The 18,354-nt window shown below is 41.1% G+C and overlaps 1 protein-coding gene across 3 annotated transcripts; it reads right to left on the reverse strand.

The window, feature by feature from the left end:
- Nucleotides 1–87: 87 nt before the first annotated feature.
- LOC145480981 (solute carrier organic anion transporter family member 4A1-like) lies at nucleotides 88–12,867 on the reverse strand. Of its 3 annotated transcripts, none has more exons than XM_081459333.1 (10): nucleotides 12,127–12,867; nucleotides 9,976–10,171; nucleotides 8,953–9,144; nucleotides 7,347–7,711; nucleotides 6,108–6,510; nucleotides 3,942–4,119; nucleotides 2,903–3,047; nucleotides 2,177–2,355; nucleotides 1,205–1,419; nucleotides 88–246 (listed from the first exon to the last, which is right to left on the reverse strand). In XM_081459333.1, exons 2-10 carry the CDS (start codon nucleotides 10,169–10,171, stop codon nucleotides 104–106), a joined length of 2,016 nt encoding a protein of 671 aa, XP_081315459.1. In that variant the 5' UTR covers nucleotides 12,127–12,867; the 3' UTR covers nucleotides 88–103. The 3 variants fall into 3 exon arrangements, with proteins under 3 accessions (XP_081315459.1, XP_081315460.1, XP_081315458.1); XM_081459334.1 differs by lacking the exon at nucleotides 12,127–12,867 and adding an exon at nucleotides 11,294–11,684; XM_081459332.1 differs by lacking the exon at nucleotides 12,127–12,867 and adding an exon at nucleotides 10,724–11,684.
- Nucleotides 12,868–18,354: the final 5,487 nt, after the last annotated feature.

Genomic DNA, 18,354 nt, shown 5'->3' on the forward strand with positions numbered 1-18,354 from the left:
AACACACTCCTGTTGTAATGCTAGCTACGTGAATGTGACGTCAATGTGACGTGAAATGTACGTACGCTTTCAACTTCTCTTAAAAAATTGTTTGTTTTACAGGCTACATAGTCGACTCAAACATTAAATTATCGTTGTCGTCATCAAGTTCCACATTTGTGGAACGTTTTTTGCTTTGTATTTCTTCTTCTTGGATGGTTGCCTTACAAAACCAGAAACACAAGAAATAGAAAATAAAAGATACCCCTAGAAAAGAGAGAAAAAGAAACATGAGAGGTCTCGCCTCCGTGCGTGCCATGTCCGAGCTGACATACCGTCTTATTTACATTCTTTACATACATTCCTTTTTAGTACACTATAAGTTAAAGAAAGTTTTATCATATGGCTTTTCACTCTACGCTTATTAAATAGTTCGTTAGTTAACGTAATTAATGTATTCCTGTTACAGGACTCCTAGGAAGTGCATTTAATTTTTATATTACGATTTCGTGTTTTAAATAAAGAATGATGATGATAATGTTAATTACCACGCTCGTTGCGTAGATGTTTCTTTCAGGAGAATATGTGTAACACCATTTGAGCTGCCCCCACGAGCAAAATTCACGTCAGATAATTGGCTATTTCTAGACCCTTCCGGGATTTCCGTAACCGGGAGTGATCTAAAAATAACTTTAGAGGGATTACCTTGGAAATGAGGTCTATATGAGCATAGTTGATAGAGGGGAATGGTTATGAACTCGACAAAATTCTCTGTTGTATGTTTCTGATCTCTTTTTTTGGCCTTGACCGTGCACAAAAACACAATAGTTGTTTACTCCTGACCGAGGAACTAACTAGCCTGCGAACACAGACGTATTTCCGGCTGTCACTTACAGCCCGAAATACGTCTGCGTTCGCAGGCTAGGAACTAACCAATAGAAACGCTTTGGTTAGGTAACTCATGCATAGTGTATGAACGCAAAACAAAACTAAAAATTGTGCACGGTCATGGACCCTCCAACATAAATCTTGGCATTTTTGTTTGCTCCTTTGATGTTTGCCGGGCTTCGTAACTATTTCCCTCTATTAACTATGATATGAGGGACAACTCTCTTACCCTTTATTCTCTCTTGATTAATGCATACCACGTGCAAGAGACTATGGGTGGAGGGTGCGAGAGGAGGGAGAGGATTGGGGTCAAACAACTAAAAGAAATTAAACTAACCTGTAAAGCAGAAGCCCGTATATCCAAGGCTATCAGTAAGTTTTTTCATGTCGTAAAACTGACAGTTGCCTTTCTTGCCGCAGTTCTCTCCCCATAGACGGCACGCCACATCGAAAATGCGACCAAAAAGGATTGGGCCCGGCAAGAAACCAAGGCAGCGTTGGATTATGAATTGAAATCCGAGAGCATATGCCCTCTGGTTAAACGGTACACATCTAAAATCAAATCAATAAATGATTTACTCATGATGGGATGATTGACAAAATGTCTGGTCTGAAAGCTTAACCGTGAAATTCCTATACTGGGCTCATATTTACAGAAAAGAATGTTTTGCTTAGCTCGTTGTTTGAAGGGAGACGGGTCGAGTGTGACTGAAGGGTGTGCTTATTACTGGAAGGGATTTTTGCGCTTTTAATAAAACATTGGGTTTTTTTTTTTTTGGAAAATGATGTTGCAGCTGAAAATTCCTAGGTGCGCACAAATTTACCTCGCGTTGAAATTCTTTAAAGATAAAGCAACGAACGTTAACTAATTTAGTCAGTCTACCGTTATTAACTGAAATAAACTGAGTTCTCTGAACATACTGTGAGGCCATAAATTACATATATAACCATCCAATACGAGGCTTAAGGTGGTTTGTAATTATTCCCGATCGAGAGACTCAAATGACAAAGATCTTGGCGGCCATGTTGGATGACAGGAGCAATAAAGCAAATTACAATCATTTTCTTAATGGTCATCCAAAATGGCGGTGTTGACATCAATTGCACACGATCTATATATAACTGGAGTTGGAGTAAGAAAGCACAGTGCACCCGGTCAGGACTGGAATTCAGATCTCTCGTTTTAGCGTCCAACTTGCTAAATCGCCCTTCTTTCAAATGCACCATTTTAATCAATAAAACGGTTGAAGCAAAGAGAGTGTAGCAATTTGAATATGGATCTCAATAAATTTAAAACCATATGACTTACCTGAGCACTACCGTTTTGTTTGCTATCGCAGTGATAAAAACAGAGAACAGCACCATCACGATAAGAAGTGTAAAAGCGATGTATGTCTTGCACCCAGACTGCGTCTCGCAGAAGCCTTTCACAGCTGAGCCTTCGCTTGAATTGCCTTGTGGGTAGATGCAGCTACAGTTTGTGAATTTCTGGTAAAGAATGGAAACTTAAATTCAAAGCTGCTTTGTTGTTAAACCGACTATTTCAACCCAAACACGACGCAGAGAAAGACCTTGTGAAGTTAAGGCCGCAGGGTTGAGGAAAAAGGCAGGAACAAGGACATCGCTGTTGTTCACTTTTTCCCATGAACTTCGCGTAGATGGGACGCCTCGCTTTCTAATTTTAAAATCTTCTATGAGACTTTAATTTGTCTTCTTGAATTTGGTCTGCTTTAATGCACTTAATTACTCCTTTCCAGAATCTCATTGATTTCCAAACGTTACAAACGTCGCTCCACACAATACATTTTTCTTTGCATGCTACGGAAGCAGAATAAAAGATGCAACGGTCCAACTGAATCACACCAAACCTCAGGGAAGTCAATTTCGATTTGTTAACATGCTAAAATGCTAGTACACCCTATAAAAGTGAGAAAAGCCGGAAGGCATGAACTCATAGCAGGACAAATATATCAGTATTCTGTGAATAAAAGATAATTCGTAGTAGTTAGACATTGGCACCACCGTCCTTCAATACCTCTTCATTCAGCACATTCTTGCATCCAGCATGGCAGGGAGAAAAATAAGCCAAGTTATCTTCTCCACATACGGGGCTAATGCTGGCCAGCGAGCAGCTACAGTTCAGATTACATGGCATATTCACCCCAGAGTCTTGAAGAGAACTAAAAACAAAATGCCTCACTTGGTAAATTAATGAGCTTTAATGTAATGATTCCCATCCATGTTTTTATCTTTCTTTGAGAAGAGGACGCTCGCGAAGAATGCACAAGCTAAGCGTAACCAAACGAGTCTAGACAAACACTGCAAACTGCCTGTGAAACCTAAGCATAAGGCAATGATGTGGCCCGCGGGGGGGGGGGGGGGGGTTGGGGGTTACCTTTTTCAGGCTTCAGGTATATGGAAGGGTAGGTATTTCACAAGTTGAGGTATAAGGTAGGGAAATCTGTTATTTTAGGTATTCAAAGGGAACTTAAATTAAATTTATTTTGAACAGACGCACCTTACGGCTGTATCATCTAATTTATTAAGCTTTACATACATCAGTAACTTAATTTCAAGGGTTTAGAAAAGAGATGCAATGTTTTTAAGTACGTATGTGAAAGGGGTCTCTTTTTTCACCGAATGAAAGGTATATGAAAGGGCTACCTTTTCTGTCAAAACTCACTCTGCGCTCCCACCTCGCCCCGTTCCGCGCACGGTATGAAGTTGTAATAATAGGCTGATTTAGCAAGAGAACGGGAACGTCACTTGACGACGGCGCGCGCAGTACAAATATCCAAATATGGTCAGATGACGACTGCAGGGCGCGCGGAATTTGACCATATTTGGGTATTTGTACTGTGCGCGCCGTCGTCAAGTGACGTTCCCGTTCTCTTGCTAAATCAGCCTAATAATAGTAATAATCACTTTATTTAAGTGTCGATGTATTTAGCACTAGTGTGCTAATTGGGGACACTGTAAATAAATAAACAAATATTTCAAATATAACATAAACTATAAACTATAAACTACGACTGAGGACGAGTCAGATCCAGTTAACAGCGTCTTTCTCTCACCTGCCACTGTAAGGAGCTATTACTCCTGCTAGATCCGGAACTCCACATCCGGGAATGAACCATGCACTGGATCCTGCAACAGTGAAAACTGAAGCGATGACGCAGAATCTGGCCGCCATTCTCAAAGATCTCTTCAAGTCAAATCGCCGCACAAGATATCCGCCCAGAACCACACCACCTAGGACGAGAAAAGTGATTGTCAGGGAGGTGACACAGTTTGAAAAATAGTTTCAATTCACCACTTTTTCACCTTCAGCACAAAACCAATAGTAGGGGAGCGCGGTAGTCAATGCTTAATGTATTGTCCTTCAGTTTAAGAGGCTAGGTTCGAGCCCTGATTGGGATCCTTGCCGTATCGTGTTTGTTGACAAGACACTTGACCCTCATGTAGTCTGCGTAGCAAGAGTTCCTGTACAAACGGCGGGCTTTTTCCGCATTCTGGCCCCGCGAAATTGGGGTACGGCAAATTATTGAACAGTGTTTGCTCTCGCTCCAATATTTTCACGCGACCAGGCTTTGCTTATTCACTCACTCCTACAAACACTTGCTACGGAGACTAACTCTCACAGCTGCAACTTGCCACCCAGAAGTATAAGTAGCTATCACCGAATAGTTAGAGTGAACTGACAAAATTTCTAGGGGGAGGAGAAATTGGGAGATTGGAAGAGAGTAGCTTGCAAGGAATTCCAATTAGCATCTTAACCTGGGGGAGTTTAATTCACTAACCAAAACATAAACTCTCTTGATAATTTGGAATGAAATGCAGAAAATAAGTGCGTCTTCAAGTAATAGGTTAAAAACGAGTGCGAGTTTTCATCAGGGGTTCCAAACACCGAGAAACGGATGCTTTTATTGTTTCGAGGTGTTTGGAACCCCTGATGAAAAACGAAGCACGAGTTTTTGAGCTGGTTTCTCAAACTGGTGTGAAAATTTAGTAGAATTATTTCCAAAGAATAGGTAATTAGAAGGCGTGCTCAATAGGCTATTGTTTGTTTCTTATTCGTAGTAAATGAAATGAATATTTAATATGCGGCGATGCGGGCGGGTTTTTTGGTAGATTAACATTACGCCGCGTGATGGAGGTTCGAGTCCGGATCAGAACGATTTCGCGTTCCTAAAACACCTTCTCAAGAAAATGTTCTGGTGAATGACGCCGTTCCAGCTTCAACTAAGTATAAAAACAAGTGGGCTGTGAGCATTTTTGCCGAATGGCAGTGTTAAGAGAGGTTAAAGTTCCGGTATTAGATTGTGGTGGTCTCTTCAACGAATACGATTTACACAAGGTTACCGCTCTGAGCGCAGATATTGCCGGAATGGACACTGTCGCTGAACTGTTGGTTGTCAAAATTCGTGATGGAGGTAGCTAAAAAGTCCGGTGGAAGATACCCTCCCAAGACTGTTTATGGTATCATTTGTGCCCTCTAGCGTTGTTTGGAGGAGAAAAATGGATCCGAAGCTTTGAATCCTCTGGACGCTAGTGACAAAAGGTAATTGACAACTTTTAGACCGCATTGTTCAGAATTTTAAAATGCACTGTTATGGGAATAGACCATTTTACAGTTGTCTGCTCAGTGACCTGGCCTTTGGATGGCAGCGAGGCTGGAGTTGACCTTGTTTTGATACAGACCTCACTGCTTTTGTCATGTAAATACACCTAGTTAGCATCAGAACAACTTGTTTTACACAACAAAAGCAGTGAGGTCTGTATCAAAACAAGGTCAACTCTAGCCTCGCTGCCATCCAAAGGCCAGGTCACTGAGCAGACAACTGTAAAAGGGTCTATTGAATTTGGTGTGTTGTTTTTCGAAGGTTTGTCCTGTTCCGACGTTGCTTAGATGCCGAGATGAAGGATGGCGTTCGAGAAGGGCTTCATATTAAGTAATGATTGAAGCGGCAAATATACTGTATTTAGTATTAAGACTGATTGAAATTCAAGTTTCTTGATCAGTGTCCTGATCAGTTTTTGAACTAATCAAATGTGTCTTGATCGGTATGTTCATTGGGTATCAAAATACATGCAGCTGACCCAATTGATGCAAGCTGATTGGGTCATCAGCACATAAATAATTAATGAATTTGAGAATTCATCGTACCGAACTTAATTTGGAATGATTTTATGCCTCTGAGACCACTACAACATATCGTTTAACAAGATGATAAGCTTACCTACAGTTCCTGGAACAAGTACCACTCCGATGACAACTCCTGCAAGGAAAGAGCTTAGTCCATACTTGAGCTGAAGAATTTTTGCAATGAAGGCTGCTATACCGGCTCCAAACAATGATCCGGATGTGACTGCCAAGGTGTTGAAAATGAAAACGGGCGTTTTTATCAACTGGAGTGTCGCTGGCAAAATATCTTTCAGCTTTCCTTGAATCCTTTCGTCCTTCTGTGGAATGTGTCCTTCTTTGAGAGCTTGTTCGCGGATGCTTTTGGCCCCTAGCAACTCTCTGGGAAATCCAAGAATAAGGCCTGAGATGATGAGAAGAATAGAGCCCCCAGCCAGGTACCCCAGCCACCACGCACCTATCCATCGAGGATCCTCGGGACTAAGATTAACTCCTTCGGGCTGAAAGGTGACACATGCGACTACAACATCAAATGGGGCTGGGTAAAGGAGGGTGCGAGGTTGTGGGTCTTAAAAGCTAGGTTCGAGTCCGGTCAACATTACCCTTGGGGGGAGTAGCGCGGGCTCCTTTCCCGTACAGCGGCTGGTAATCGAGCCTTGTCTTAGTGGCGGTGTAAAATCACAACGGATTCTCGCCTTTGAGAGTTCTCGTTCTGGACACCGATCCTATATACTAGGAGGATCTCAATGGGGTGTTGGCTTTTACGGCTAACGGTTAATATTTTGGCTTTTTTATGGCTAAAGATTAATGTTTTTTCCTTATACGGTTAACAGAAAATCTTAGAAATTACTTAACGTTGTTTAAAAAAGTTAAAAATTAACTGTTATTGTTCAAAAAAGCTAAAAATTTATTTTGATAACTGTAAACCATATTTAGCGTCTTGGGACCCTTTTCGGGTGGAAAAAAATGTTATTTCAAGAATTGCAGAATAATATAGCTTACAAGCGACAAGATACCAAGGCAAGACAGAAATATTTTTGCAGCTACAAATTAAAATTTCCCAATTTCTACACCTAACGGCTAAGTTTTTGGCCCGTCTTACGATTAACGGTCAACCCCATTAGCTCTCGCTGGACTCCGGGCTGCATACCGTTGAGAACACGAAGGTGGCAAAATTAATGAAAAGAAATGTGAGGCTCAGATTTCTCCAGCGCAAAAGACGACATATTCCGCGTTGTAGTTATTTAAAACAGTTGGCATGTTAATTTTGGCAGAAGAACCCGGTGAACCACTGCATTCTATAGCTTGGAATACAAAAATAACTATGCATATTTACCTGTGTGACGTCAATGTATATATTCAACAGCGAACCGCCAGATATAAACCCCAGCCCAGGCCCCAGCAAAGTCAGGGAGAAAAATACAGCAAGATATACTGGTGACGACTTTGGGTGCACATTTTCATCAATGTACGCGGGCCCAAGGGTGTAAAGCGGTGTTGTCCCGGCACCCATGAGTAACTGGGCCATGAAGAAAATGAGGATATAATACCATTGGCCGCCATAGTCAGCAAAGCAGAACTCCGAGGTGCCATTGACGCCGAGCCGACAAACTTGGCCATCGGTTAAACCGTTTGAGGTCAAAAGAGGCTGGTATCGCCCGACCAGTCCTTGAGGGAGGACGAATAATAAACATCCTAGACCTACGATGAAAATAACACATGTAGTGGTAGCACACCTCCGTAGTTTAGTTTTGATATCAATCGCTTGCTTAAACCATTAAGCACAGCTAAGTAACGACAGTCGCGCGACTCTCAGGAACTTTCTCCGGTCGCTTACTGCCAATATGTAGACCTCTCTCTCTCGAGTAGGCAGGAAGAGGAGGATAATTTAAGCCATTATATTAACAGTAACCACTAAAAATCACTAACCACTGCAAAAAGGTATCAATACAATGACAGAAAAGCGCATGGCATAAACGTTTTGGAAAGAAGAATCAATCTGGGTTAAATTTGACCCTAGCTTGAAAACAACGACATTGTCTCTTTCCCAACAAAATCGTTTGTATCTAAACTGAAACTTAGGTACTGCGCGCTCTAGGTTGACAAGATTTGTTTGGCAAATTTTGTCTCCACCAAATTTTGAATTTGGTAATCGCAAAGCGAGATCAAATTTACTTGATTGACGTTTTCAGTCAGATTAACGCCTGCAAATTGAAAACTCTGACAGTTTTGACGTTTGACAAAAATTTGTCGTGCTTCAAGGCGGGACGACGGCGCCTTTGAAGTTTGGTACGGCTTGACAAATTTTGGTAGGAAGAAAAACACCGTGAGCACTTGTAGAGCGGAACTAATGACAAATATTTTTGCAAAATAAACAAAAATTCGCCAAGTGCGTCCGGGCCATTATATCGGCTACTTCTAATCTTTTAACCAAAGGAAAAAGACGGCCTTTTTTTCGAGACCTCAATTACTTCCCCAAGACGTTTGAGCCGGATTCGACTGGGAAAATTTGCATATTGATGACGTAACGATACAGAGGTCCGTTCAGTGTCTTTGATTGGTTGTTACTTGCGCGCGAAAATTCCCAACCGAGAAACAGCCAATCAGAGCACGACGTAGATCTCGGTAGAGTTACTTTATTAGATTGAAAATTTCTGGTCAAATGGTAAGACTTCTCTCACGAAAGGATAGAATTGCGCTTGCATTTGATAGTACGTTTCTGCCTTTCCATTTGAACTCGAAACTTTTCTATCTCGCCTCTACAAAACCTGTTATCTAATCTGCACATACGCAACATGACGTTGGAACAAGACCCGTAGCGTATTTTAATATTTGGCGCGGAATTCATTAATGTAATCAATTTCCACTTTCCGTATCCGCTATGTAAACGAAAGCTACGGATAACATTTTGTTGCTAAACTGAAGTAGCTTTTTTCCTTTACCTGTTACAACCGAGCCGTAACCAAGCCATTTTATTTTGTTTCCGTATGTTCCATAAAAGCTAACAAGCGCAGTCAACAGTATTCCTGCTACGTCATTGGACGCTGCAACGAATCCTACGTCAGTACTTGTAAGCTGAAATCTCTTCTCTAATGTTAAGAGGTAGAGATTGGTGAATCCATTCACAGTCATACCTATAAAGAGAATGCAGGAGCAAAGATGTAACGAAGGAATGCAGAACTGTCACGCTACACCGTCTGCAAACCTGCCTCACATGAAGCGTGACAGGCTAGGATGTTCTCGTCACGACAAAAAATAATACCCAGCGCTGTTCGCCAGGTTCAGCGGAGCGGGTTGGAAAGGAGATTGGGTCCTAAGCCCCTCTCTATTGGCCCTCTCTCTCTCTCTCTCTAAGCCCGATTTGATCATTACAAATTTCACTGTTAGTTGGAGAGAGGCACTGTGAGAGTATAGGGGGTTGACCAAGAATGGACCAAACAAAACATCAGCCTCACCGCTCGAGCCGAATTGAGTAAATATGCGAGGTTTCAAAAGAATCCGTCGCAAACTCATGGAAGTATGAGAGACCAAGCTTGTTGATTTTTACAAAAAATGCATGTTGGGGGCAGTGCTATGGAGGTGGTGTTCTGTTTACATATGAAAAATACGAAAAATTGTTATTTTGCGTGTCATCAAAATGGTCCGCCACGTACGCAACGACTGGGCCCTAAAGCACACGATCCGTTGTCTAGCGGATGAACCGCTGCCGTAAGCCAACTTAACGTTTTACTCAATGACTCATTGGTCGAGGGCCTGACAGCTGACAGCTGTATGAGTACAGCCGAACCTCTAATAACGGCCACCTAACCACAACCGCTACTCAGCTGGCCACTTCTCTACTGAGAAAATTACTCTTATTTTAACCTCCCATCAATGGCCGCTCTATCTCCAAGGTGGCCTGTAGTGAGGTTCGATTGTGGTAATAAACTGCACTAGTGATAAGCTATGTCAGTGCTGCTGGTTACCTTGAATAAAAGAGAAAAACGCCAATGCAGTCACAAAACACTTGGGGCTGTTAAGAAATTGTAAACACTTTGGCCTGATGTTTCCCCAGCCATACCGAAGGTCTTCTTCTCCAGCGTCCACCATGTCAGTATCGACGTGTAATGGGGTTTCTTCCGGTTTCTCACTCTTCAGTTCACCATTCTGGTCACTACTCATCTGCAAGAAATCAATTATGTAAAAGGTTAACATAAATTGAACAATCTAAACGATACACTCTTATGTTTTTCTATAAGAATACATTTAATCATAATATCAAGGCTCAAATTTGCGAAATTTTAAGAATATTTTAAGAATAAACCCGAGGCTGAGATTTTGAAAAGAATTGATCTTTTTTGTTGTCGAAAATTTGCAAATGTAAAACGATTATATGTTTTTAACTAAACCGTGCAAAATTGATCCTTTCTCTAAACGGTCCTGAACAGCAAAACTAACCAAGAAATTACAAAAACGGCACTAGCCGTATCAGTGTTCGATGCTAATGGCATTTTCTGGAAGAAATTCTTTGTGTCATGTCAGGCTTTGTTGCCTGCACAACGCCATCAAAGGCAATGAAACAGATCACATATGTCCTATGCTATAATCTAAGAATATTCACAAGAATATTCTCAGCCTAATATCGGCAGAAAAATAAGAATATTCAGCCTGGGCCGCAAAAACATTATTCTTATAAAAAAAACAGTGTATTTCAGAATTTGACTGTATGCTCACCATTTTCTCTTTTGTATATTAAACGTGCTTGCCTTCTACTACCGACGGGCAGCAAGCTTGCATATTCTGCTCAATTATTTTGACGGCCTATTCGATCCTACAGTGCTCGGCTTTGAAATTCTTATTCTTACTCCTCGATCACCCTTATAAGCCAAAGGTTCATTTTCATGTGTGTTTATTTTGTGTGCAATGCCGCTGATTAATTCTATTTGTAACCTCGATATCGGGTCGTAGGTAATCGGTTGTGGGTCGTTTCGTTACAACACGATTCGCTTCATTCTTGGGTATAATAATCATAACAGCGAACGCAATTACCTGGTTGTAATTAATTTATATACCGTTTTGCTTCATTTGCTCGAATTCTACTCAGAGATTATTCGCTACCGTACCGCCAACGGCCAAAAACAGCCTGCCAAAGCGGCAAAACAGGCCATGCAAAACATGTGGCCACTGGTGATAGCGGGCGACTTCTGACAGCCATAGTCGCTCCGTGTGCGCGAAATTGTTACATTGCAGCGCTGTTGATATACACTGTGAAAATCATTTAACAGGCCAATGATATAAACCTACCTTCGTTACATTCTGAGCCTTTTGTGTTTCACATTGTATTCAAAGTTTTCAAACAGGAAAGAGAAGGCTAGGGCTGCATGCGCAGGGCTAAACCACGCTGAATAAACGCGCCGGTTTGAAGACGATCATGACCAAGGAAGGTTTGAAGAAGACGAAGACGAAGAAGACAAACAAGGTTATATTACATGCCGATGGTACCCTGGGTATTGGTAGATATATCTGACTGATTGTATTCGCTCAATAACTACGCCTGCGTTTTGCGTTCGAAAGTTTGAAATATTGCGTGACTCAAAACAGCGAGTCAGCGTGACATTTTTTTACCTTGCCGATGCCAAAAACAAACAAATCGTGCATAATAGCAAATGTTGTTTGTAATGGTGTTGCCCCGAAATTTAGCGTAATACTTGTCATGGGGTACAAATTTGCAGAATGTTTCCTGTGATCAGGCTTTATGGTGCTATAAATAATGTACTTATTGCCCTTTCGATTTATACGAAGAGATGATTTCAACCGAAGAGTCGCTCTGACGTGCATTATAATCTATGCTTTGTTTCCTGTCCATTTGTTTAAGAGCCAGGCATCGCTGATTCTATCAGCATGCTTAACAAGACAGATCACTGAGGGACAAATTTCATTGCGACCGATTTGCCATCATTTATGAGCACACTTTCATGCAGTGTCTCCGAGATCTTGGAACTAATGTACATGTAATAGCGATGTATTAACGTACGTGCTAGCCATCGTCGAGGCTCGTTGATTACGCAATGGCTGCACGTAGATCCACGCAACTGATTCGCAGAAGTGTATAGGAATGCAGGAAACATGTTACCTACCTTTAAACTTCTTCACTCTCGAAGACAGATTAAGATCGCAACGAATTTTTAAATACCCAAGAGGAATGACAAAGATCATGCGAGTCGACGGCACTCAATTAACGCTGTTAATGAGCTGTGACGTAATTTAAACCGCAACCTTCACTACTCCCCACTTTGTACAGATTTCAACAGCAGGGAGGGTGCAAGTAAATTGGTAAACTACAGCAAACAAAACCTACCAGGGCCAACTGCACTCAAAACAAACGTCACCATGAACATGTAAATGGCCGGCGCCGAGTTAAAAAATTCTGCTTATGAATCTCAAGTAATTAACTTGAAGATCGTTGTTAACACTACTTCTGTATGTTGACCTGGCCTTATATCGTTTCTCTGGGGACGTAGGACACGTAAACTTGGGTGGGGTGGTCCCTCTATAAAGCTACAAGAAAGGTTTTCACAGGTGCATTGATATGAAACTCTGATTTCAGTCTGACCCTAAAGAACGCTAGCAAGCAGTCAGTTTTAGATAGTATTATAAATATGAATTTTAATCAGTTAGTATTCCATAGTATTAGATTCCCGTTTCATATTGTCTGCTTAGAAATAATAGTTACTCAGTTGGAAACGCTGAACTAAGAAGTAATAAATATGGGTTATTGACCAAGTGTGAGGTCAAGATGGCTGGATATTGGCCAAGTTCTTTTTTTTTGCGTGTTTATGGACCGAGACTGAGTCGAGGTCCATAAAACTCTTACTCGCAAAAAAAGAACGAGGCCAATATCCAGCCATCTTGACCGAACAAGCTTGGTCAATAAAGGATTTATTATATGGCTTTCGAGGAAATTTTTCTTGCGGGACACGGCGGGTACTCCCGAGCGGGCAAGATAGCTCCATCTTGCCCGCTCGGGTAGCAAATCACAGCGCAGGATTTGATTCACCTTGCCCGCTCACGTAGCTAGCTATATAATAATAAACCATATGCATAACTACTCTTGCCAAACTCTCGCTATGATCTCCATGTTTTGTGATTAGCACCTGCAACGCCTAATTTTCATGCCTAACTAAAACAAACACCAAAGTAATTGCCTGACTACTTTCCACACTCAACTGCCGGAAAACCGCTCCAAGCATATTTAATTTATTTGTATTATTGTACTGTTGTAATCAATATATCGCCAGCGCTCGCGAGCCTGCTCGCCGGCTAGCATCTATGTTCTGTTTTCATGTGGTAGATCACTGATGCAAACAACAAACGCTAACATAAATTTTTATATTACCTGTATTATCGTTGTGAAAGATAAGGAAACCTAATATGCATGGTTGACGCATCTGACGATGGATTGAGAGATTTGGTTTCTAGCGCTAGGCTGCTAATGGGAATTGTGGGAAATACGTTCTCTTTTACAATACCTCTCTCTAACCCCGTGAAGCCACAATACTTCCAATTCCTGTCACTTTATCGGCAGAAAGCTGGGAATAGCATATCCCCTACGGCAGTTTGTCGCGGTTGCTAAGAGTTAACTTTACTTACCTATAATTATTAGACTACCGCCCAACCGCACCCATCGCGTCGAATGCATTTGCGAAATTTGCCGAGACCGCTTTAGTGAAATCAACAAACAGCAGAGAACAACATGTTATATAGATTCAAAAATACCAGCGACGTTATCGGCTCCAGACACTTTAGGTATACCTCACAAACGACTGACAGCTGCGGTGATGGATTAATCTCTTTGCTGATTACAATTAAGAAATAGAAAACATGTACCGTATTTCTATCGAGTTATAGGAACACGAGTGGAAGTTTGGGAGGGCGAGAAATGCTGTGGGAACACGAGCCGCCCACAGCTTTTTCGAGTTCTCCCAAACTTTCACGAGTGTTTCTATAACTCGATAGAAACACGGAGAACATGTTTTCTATTTCTTTTAGAAAACGCCGCGACGAAAAAAAGAAAAACAGCTTGTTTACTTTGATCATCAAAATGTAAATTCTCTTTGCTTACGCCATCATTACGTCAACAGCTCGTGCTAGTTCTGTGTTTCCATCGAGTTGTAGAAACACGATTTTTAACCAATCAGCGCGCGTATTTTCTAAGGGCTGTTTTCTAAAGGTCGATGTACATGTCGACGCTGTAGAAAAAATCATTTCCGTCACTTACATATTTTGCGCGTCGAGTTTGGGGGATGATTAGAAAATTTTCCTCGGTTCATTGCGCAGCGGCTCGAAACCTATATTTAACTGGCCAATGATTGCGCATTTAATTCTTATGGTTATATCATTAAAAGGTAAAAGAGTTAATCTGCTTGTTTTGATGCCAAGTTTCATTAAAACTGTTTTGTTATAAATGACAATACCACCTGAGTTAAAAACAAAAACTCTGCTTGGTGGCGTTTCTGATGTTTCGCCGAAACTAAAATTGCACCTCAACGAAATGTTACATGGAGGATTCTTCGGACTTATTGGCAAATCAGTGAAAAGCTTTTGCTTCCTTCCCGTTACTGAACAGTCAGAGGTTAACTGTATTGACGTCAATGCATCTTTAGTGTTAGAGGGCGTGTCCTCGATCAACACCTTAAGCTCAGAATCAAAATACCTTTTCATGCTCACTGAGAAGAAACAAGACGTCACTTATGACGTCATTAGAAGGGTAGAACCTCTGAAAATAAAAAACACAGTGAAAAAGGTACTTGAGGTTTACTGAAGAGGCTGTGGACACTAGAAGTTTCGTTCGTATTCGTTCAGTATCCAAGTAGCATACTCCAGTTTATTGCAGTGGCACTCCGTCTCTGTCTGACGACTGTGCAGTTCTGAGAACATGTTTCCGTCTTATCTCTGTTACCCTGGTTCTGATCAACCACGATATCTGAATTTTCCAGTTTCGATGTCAGAAATATTCAAATCTGCGTACAGTCCGCGCGACAGTCGGAATGAAACTGAAGGTTAGTTCTCTCTACGTTCTTCCCCGATATCAGTTTATCATTTCTCCTGATACCGATTGTCATAGATTTCACTCAATGTTATTGACGAGAGTTTAATTTATCAGTAGCACTGTCCGCTCAGTAATTTTTCCTTTAGTATACCAATGCACCTTTCTACTTATTAATGGACAGGGTGTTTATTTTGCTAGAAGAAATTTTTACGTTGGCGATATTAGGAGCCTTAAGCAAACCACGACGACGACGACGACAACTAGAACGTCTGTGAACGTGCATTATAAATCTTTGTAAATTTCTTTGCTGTCCTCTACATTCAACAACGTGAAATGACCAAGTTCAGTGGTGTCTGAGGAACGCGAACGACAACGGCTACTAATTTTTCGTATTCCCATTTGGAATTGAACGCTGTCATTGCATATTTAGCCTGAGCACGTTTTTAGAGCCATAGGTGTACTGAACGCATCTAGACGATTGCGAGTTTCGCTGGTAAAATACATATTTCTTTTTTGACTAGGTGTCATTCTCGGTCAAACTCCCTATTGGAGCAAAAAGTGAACATCGTAGTCTCTTCTCAAAGCTGGGCTTGAATTAATTCTGCTTGTAAATTGGCCTATTTTTTCTGCCAGGCGCAGTGTTCGTAAAAATTGTAGTCTACTTGTAAACATCTTCTCAACCTAGTTGATCTGCTCGTATTCTGGTCATTAGAACAACAACGGAAACCATTTTTTTTTTGCCCTTTACGATGTTGTGATCTTTTTCTCTGACTGGCATTGCGTACTGATCTTTCATAGTACTGGCAGTATCCTTTCCACAGGCTCCCACAAATTATTGCTTCGAACTTACAAATTTCGCTTTTGGCCTTTTTTCGCTTATTCTACCCAAAAATTATTCTACTCGAAAAATTTTCTTTGCTTAAACACCAAAACATGGACCCTTTTTTAAAAATTTCTATTGAAAACCTCCCCCCCCCCCCCAGCCCTTAATTCGGAGTAACAGAGAGCCCACAGTAAGAGACGGCCTCGCTACCTGCTTGCCTTCCTGTAGGAGATGAGGTGCACTGAAGTATAATAGTTACCTTGAGGTGCGAAGGCCTCTTATAGTTTTGAACTGAATTTGCGAACTGATGATTTTTTTTGGGGGGGGGGTGGCATTTTAGGGTTGAGACGCTTTGCTGAAGACTTTTTTAAGGGAAGAGGCAACAATAGCGTAAAAGTGGCCCGATTGTTTTTTTCCTGGTTAAACAAAAATGAATTGATCCTCGCCGTTCAAAGAATGACTTTAAAGTGTGTCACTGCAGAAAGCTGGACTTGGAAGCTGTCTGGAACTACTTTGATGTTTTTCTTTGCATGCAGAGAGAGATAAAAAAGAAGGAATCTTTGAAAATTAATCATATAGGTCTTTTTGTGGGGATCCAACATTTTTTCCTCGTTCAAGTCCCTATCCCACTCACTAATATACTTAAGTGCGCCTCTTCTCTTCCCAGTTTGAGTACCTTCAACTCCGCCACTGATTTAAGCCTAGCAGCAGGTTTCACTGTCAGTTGTACAACATGACTTATATCATGCATGCCTTTACACTTCAGATCTGCATGTTCAAGGAATACAACACTTGACTGAATCAACCGGCGACAGAAATATCGGTCTGGGACAGGACAGCGATCCTGACCCAAAGAGTGGAAACATGCCAAAAGGTTTGTTATAATATAAAAGAGGTTGTGGACTTTCGTTGTCCCTGTTTAAAGCAATAGCAAAGTATTCGCTTCTTTCATGACGATCAGTGTGCAACGTATCATCGTAAACATTCTTTTAATTCATGAAGTCATTTTGAGTCCATAACTGACAGCGATTCTCCTAGTGGAATATTTCGAATCTCCGTAAGAGAAAAGAATGGAAAGATTTTATTTACCAAACTAGAGTCACTAATTAGCCGATATAACGCGCGCTCTGATTGGCTAATTGTAGGGCATTATTCTCCCGTAATGCCCGCGGGCCGACACTGGCCGATTACGGACTTGCAAGAACAAAGAAAAAAGCCATATAATTAATAACTTATTAGCCTCGAACGTTCGGTCTTAACGGGAAAATCTCAAACCTCCACCTCGCTATCGGTCGGTCAATACGGCAACGTCTCGGTCAGAGATTTTCCCGTTAACAACTCGCTCTCGGTAAATAAGTAGTTATTATTACCTCGTTAGGCCTGACATATCTTTTATCGGATCTTCTTCTTTCTAAATTATTTGAATGTGTATTACAGTGATGACGAAATTGATTCCACTGAGCTTTATTTTGCCCCTTATCCTAATAGCTATGCAGCCCCAAATTACGTCTGGCCAACACGTGAATAACAAGCTGAAATACAAGAGAACCCACTTTACTGCTTTGCAGCTGGATAAGCTAGAAGAGACATTCAGACAATCACAGTACGTATCAACACGGATGCGTCAATCATTGTCTCAACAACTTGGCCTGTCTGATGGCAGCATTAAGGTAAAACATAAAAAAATATTAATAATTCATGAAACTTTAGATAGTGATATAATTTTATGAGAGATCCTTTAGTAAGTGACCAGTGTATTAATGGTTAGCAATGTAAAGTTGTTACGTTATGGATAACAGTGTGACTGCTAGAAGTTACCATGAACAAAAATATAAACAATTGTGTTAGAACAAGTTTGAAACTAATTGAAGTTGTGGGTCTCTAATGAAACTTCACAATTTTGTATTGGTCATCTTCGCTCGATTTTTGAGCATATGAAATTGTCACAAGAACTACTTTTCTATTGAACCTTTATTGAAATTAACGGACTAAAAATAGCTCGGCACCACGGATAGCACTGGTAGCAGTATAGTTAGAAACATTCAGATTTAAGCAAAACGTTACTCTTTATTTGCCTCTTTTTGCAACAACCGATTGTAATGTAACAATCTTTGCAATTTTTTTCAGAACTGGTTCAAAAATCGGCGAGTAAGATGGCGCAAAAAGCAGTGCCGATTTATCCGATACGTTCACCCTGGTCCAGTCCCCTTCATCCAGTACTCTGGTCACGTGCCCTATCCAAACAGAGCCTTGAGCATGACACGCGGTGGATGCTCAACGGAGTACAACCTCCGCGCATGTCCAAACAAGGACCGCTGACATACACCCATGTAACCTGTCTATTCCAGACTGTCGATAGTTCTATTAGCAATAACAGTGTAAAATTAACCTTCGGACATTCAAGAGATTGTTTTCAGACTTTGTCACGCGGTTTCACACTGTGATCTTGACGCTTACAGTATAGCTGTTATCATCATATAACCCTTCCCTCTA

This window comes from Orbicella franksi, chromosome 3 (assembly GCF_964199315.1).
Source record: "Orbicella franksi chromosome 3, jaOrbFran1.1, whole genome shotgun sequence".
Taxonomy (NCBI): domain Eukaryota; kingdom Metazoa; phylum Cnidaria; class Anthozoa; order Scleractinia; family Merulinidae; genus Orbicella; species Orbicella franksi.

Bases quoted from the DNA above. Each gene is read 5' to 3' on its own strand.
- LOC145480981 (XM_081459332.1), bottom strand. The intron at 4,120-6,107 runs GTAAGCTTATCA...TTCTCGTCCTAG, and splicing joins ACTTGTTCCAGGAACTGTAG to GTGGTGTGGTTCTGGGCGGA. The intron at 3,048-3,941 runs GTGAGAGAAAGA...TTTTGTTTTTAG, and splicing joins ATAGCTCCTTACAGTGGCAG to TTCTCTTCAAGACTCTGGGG.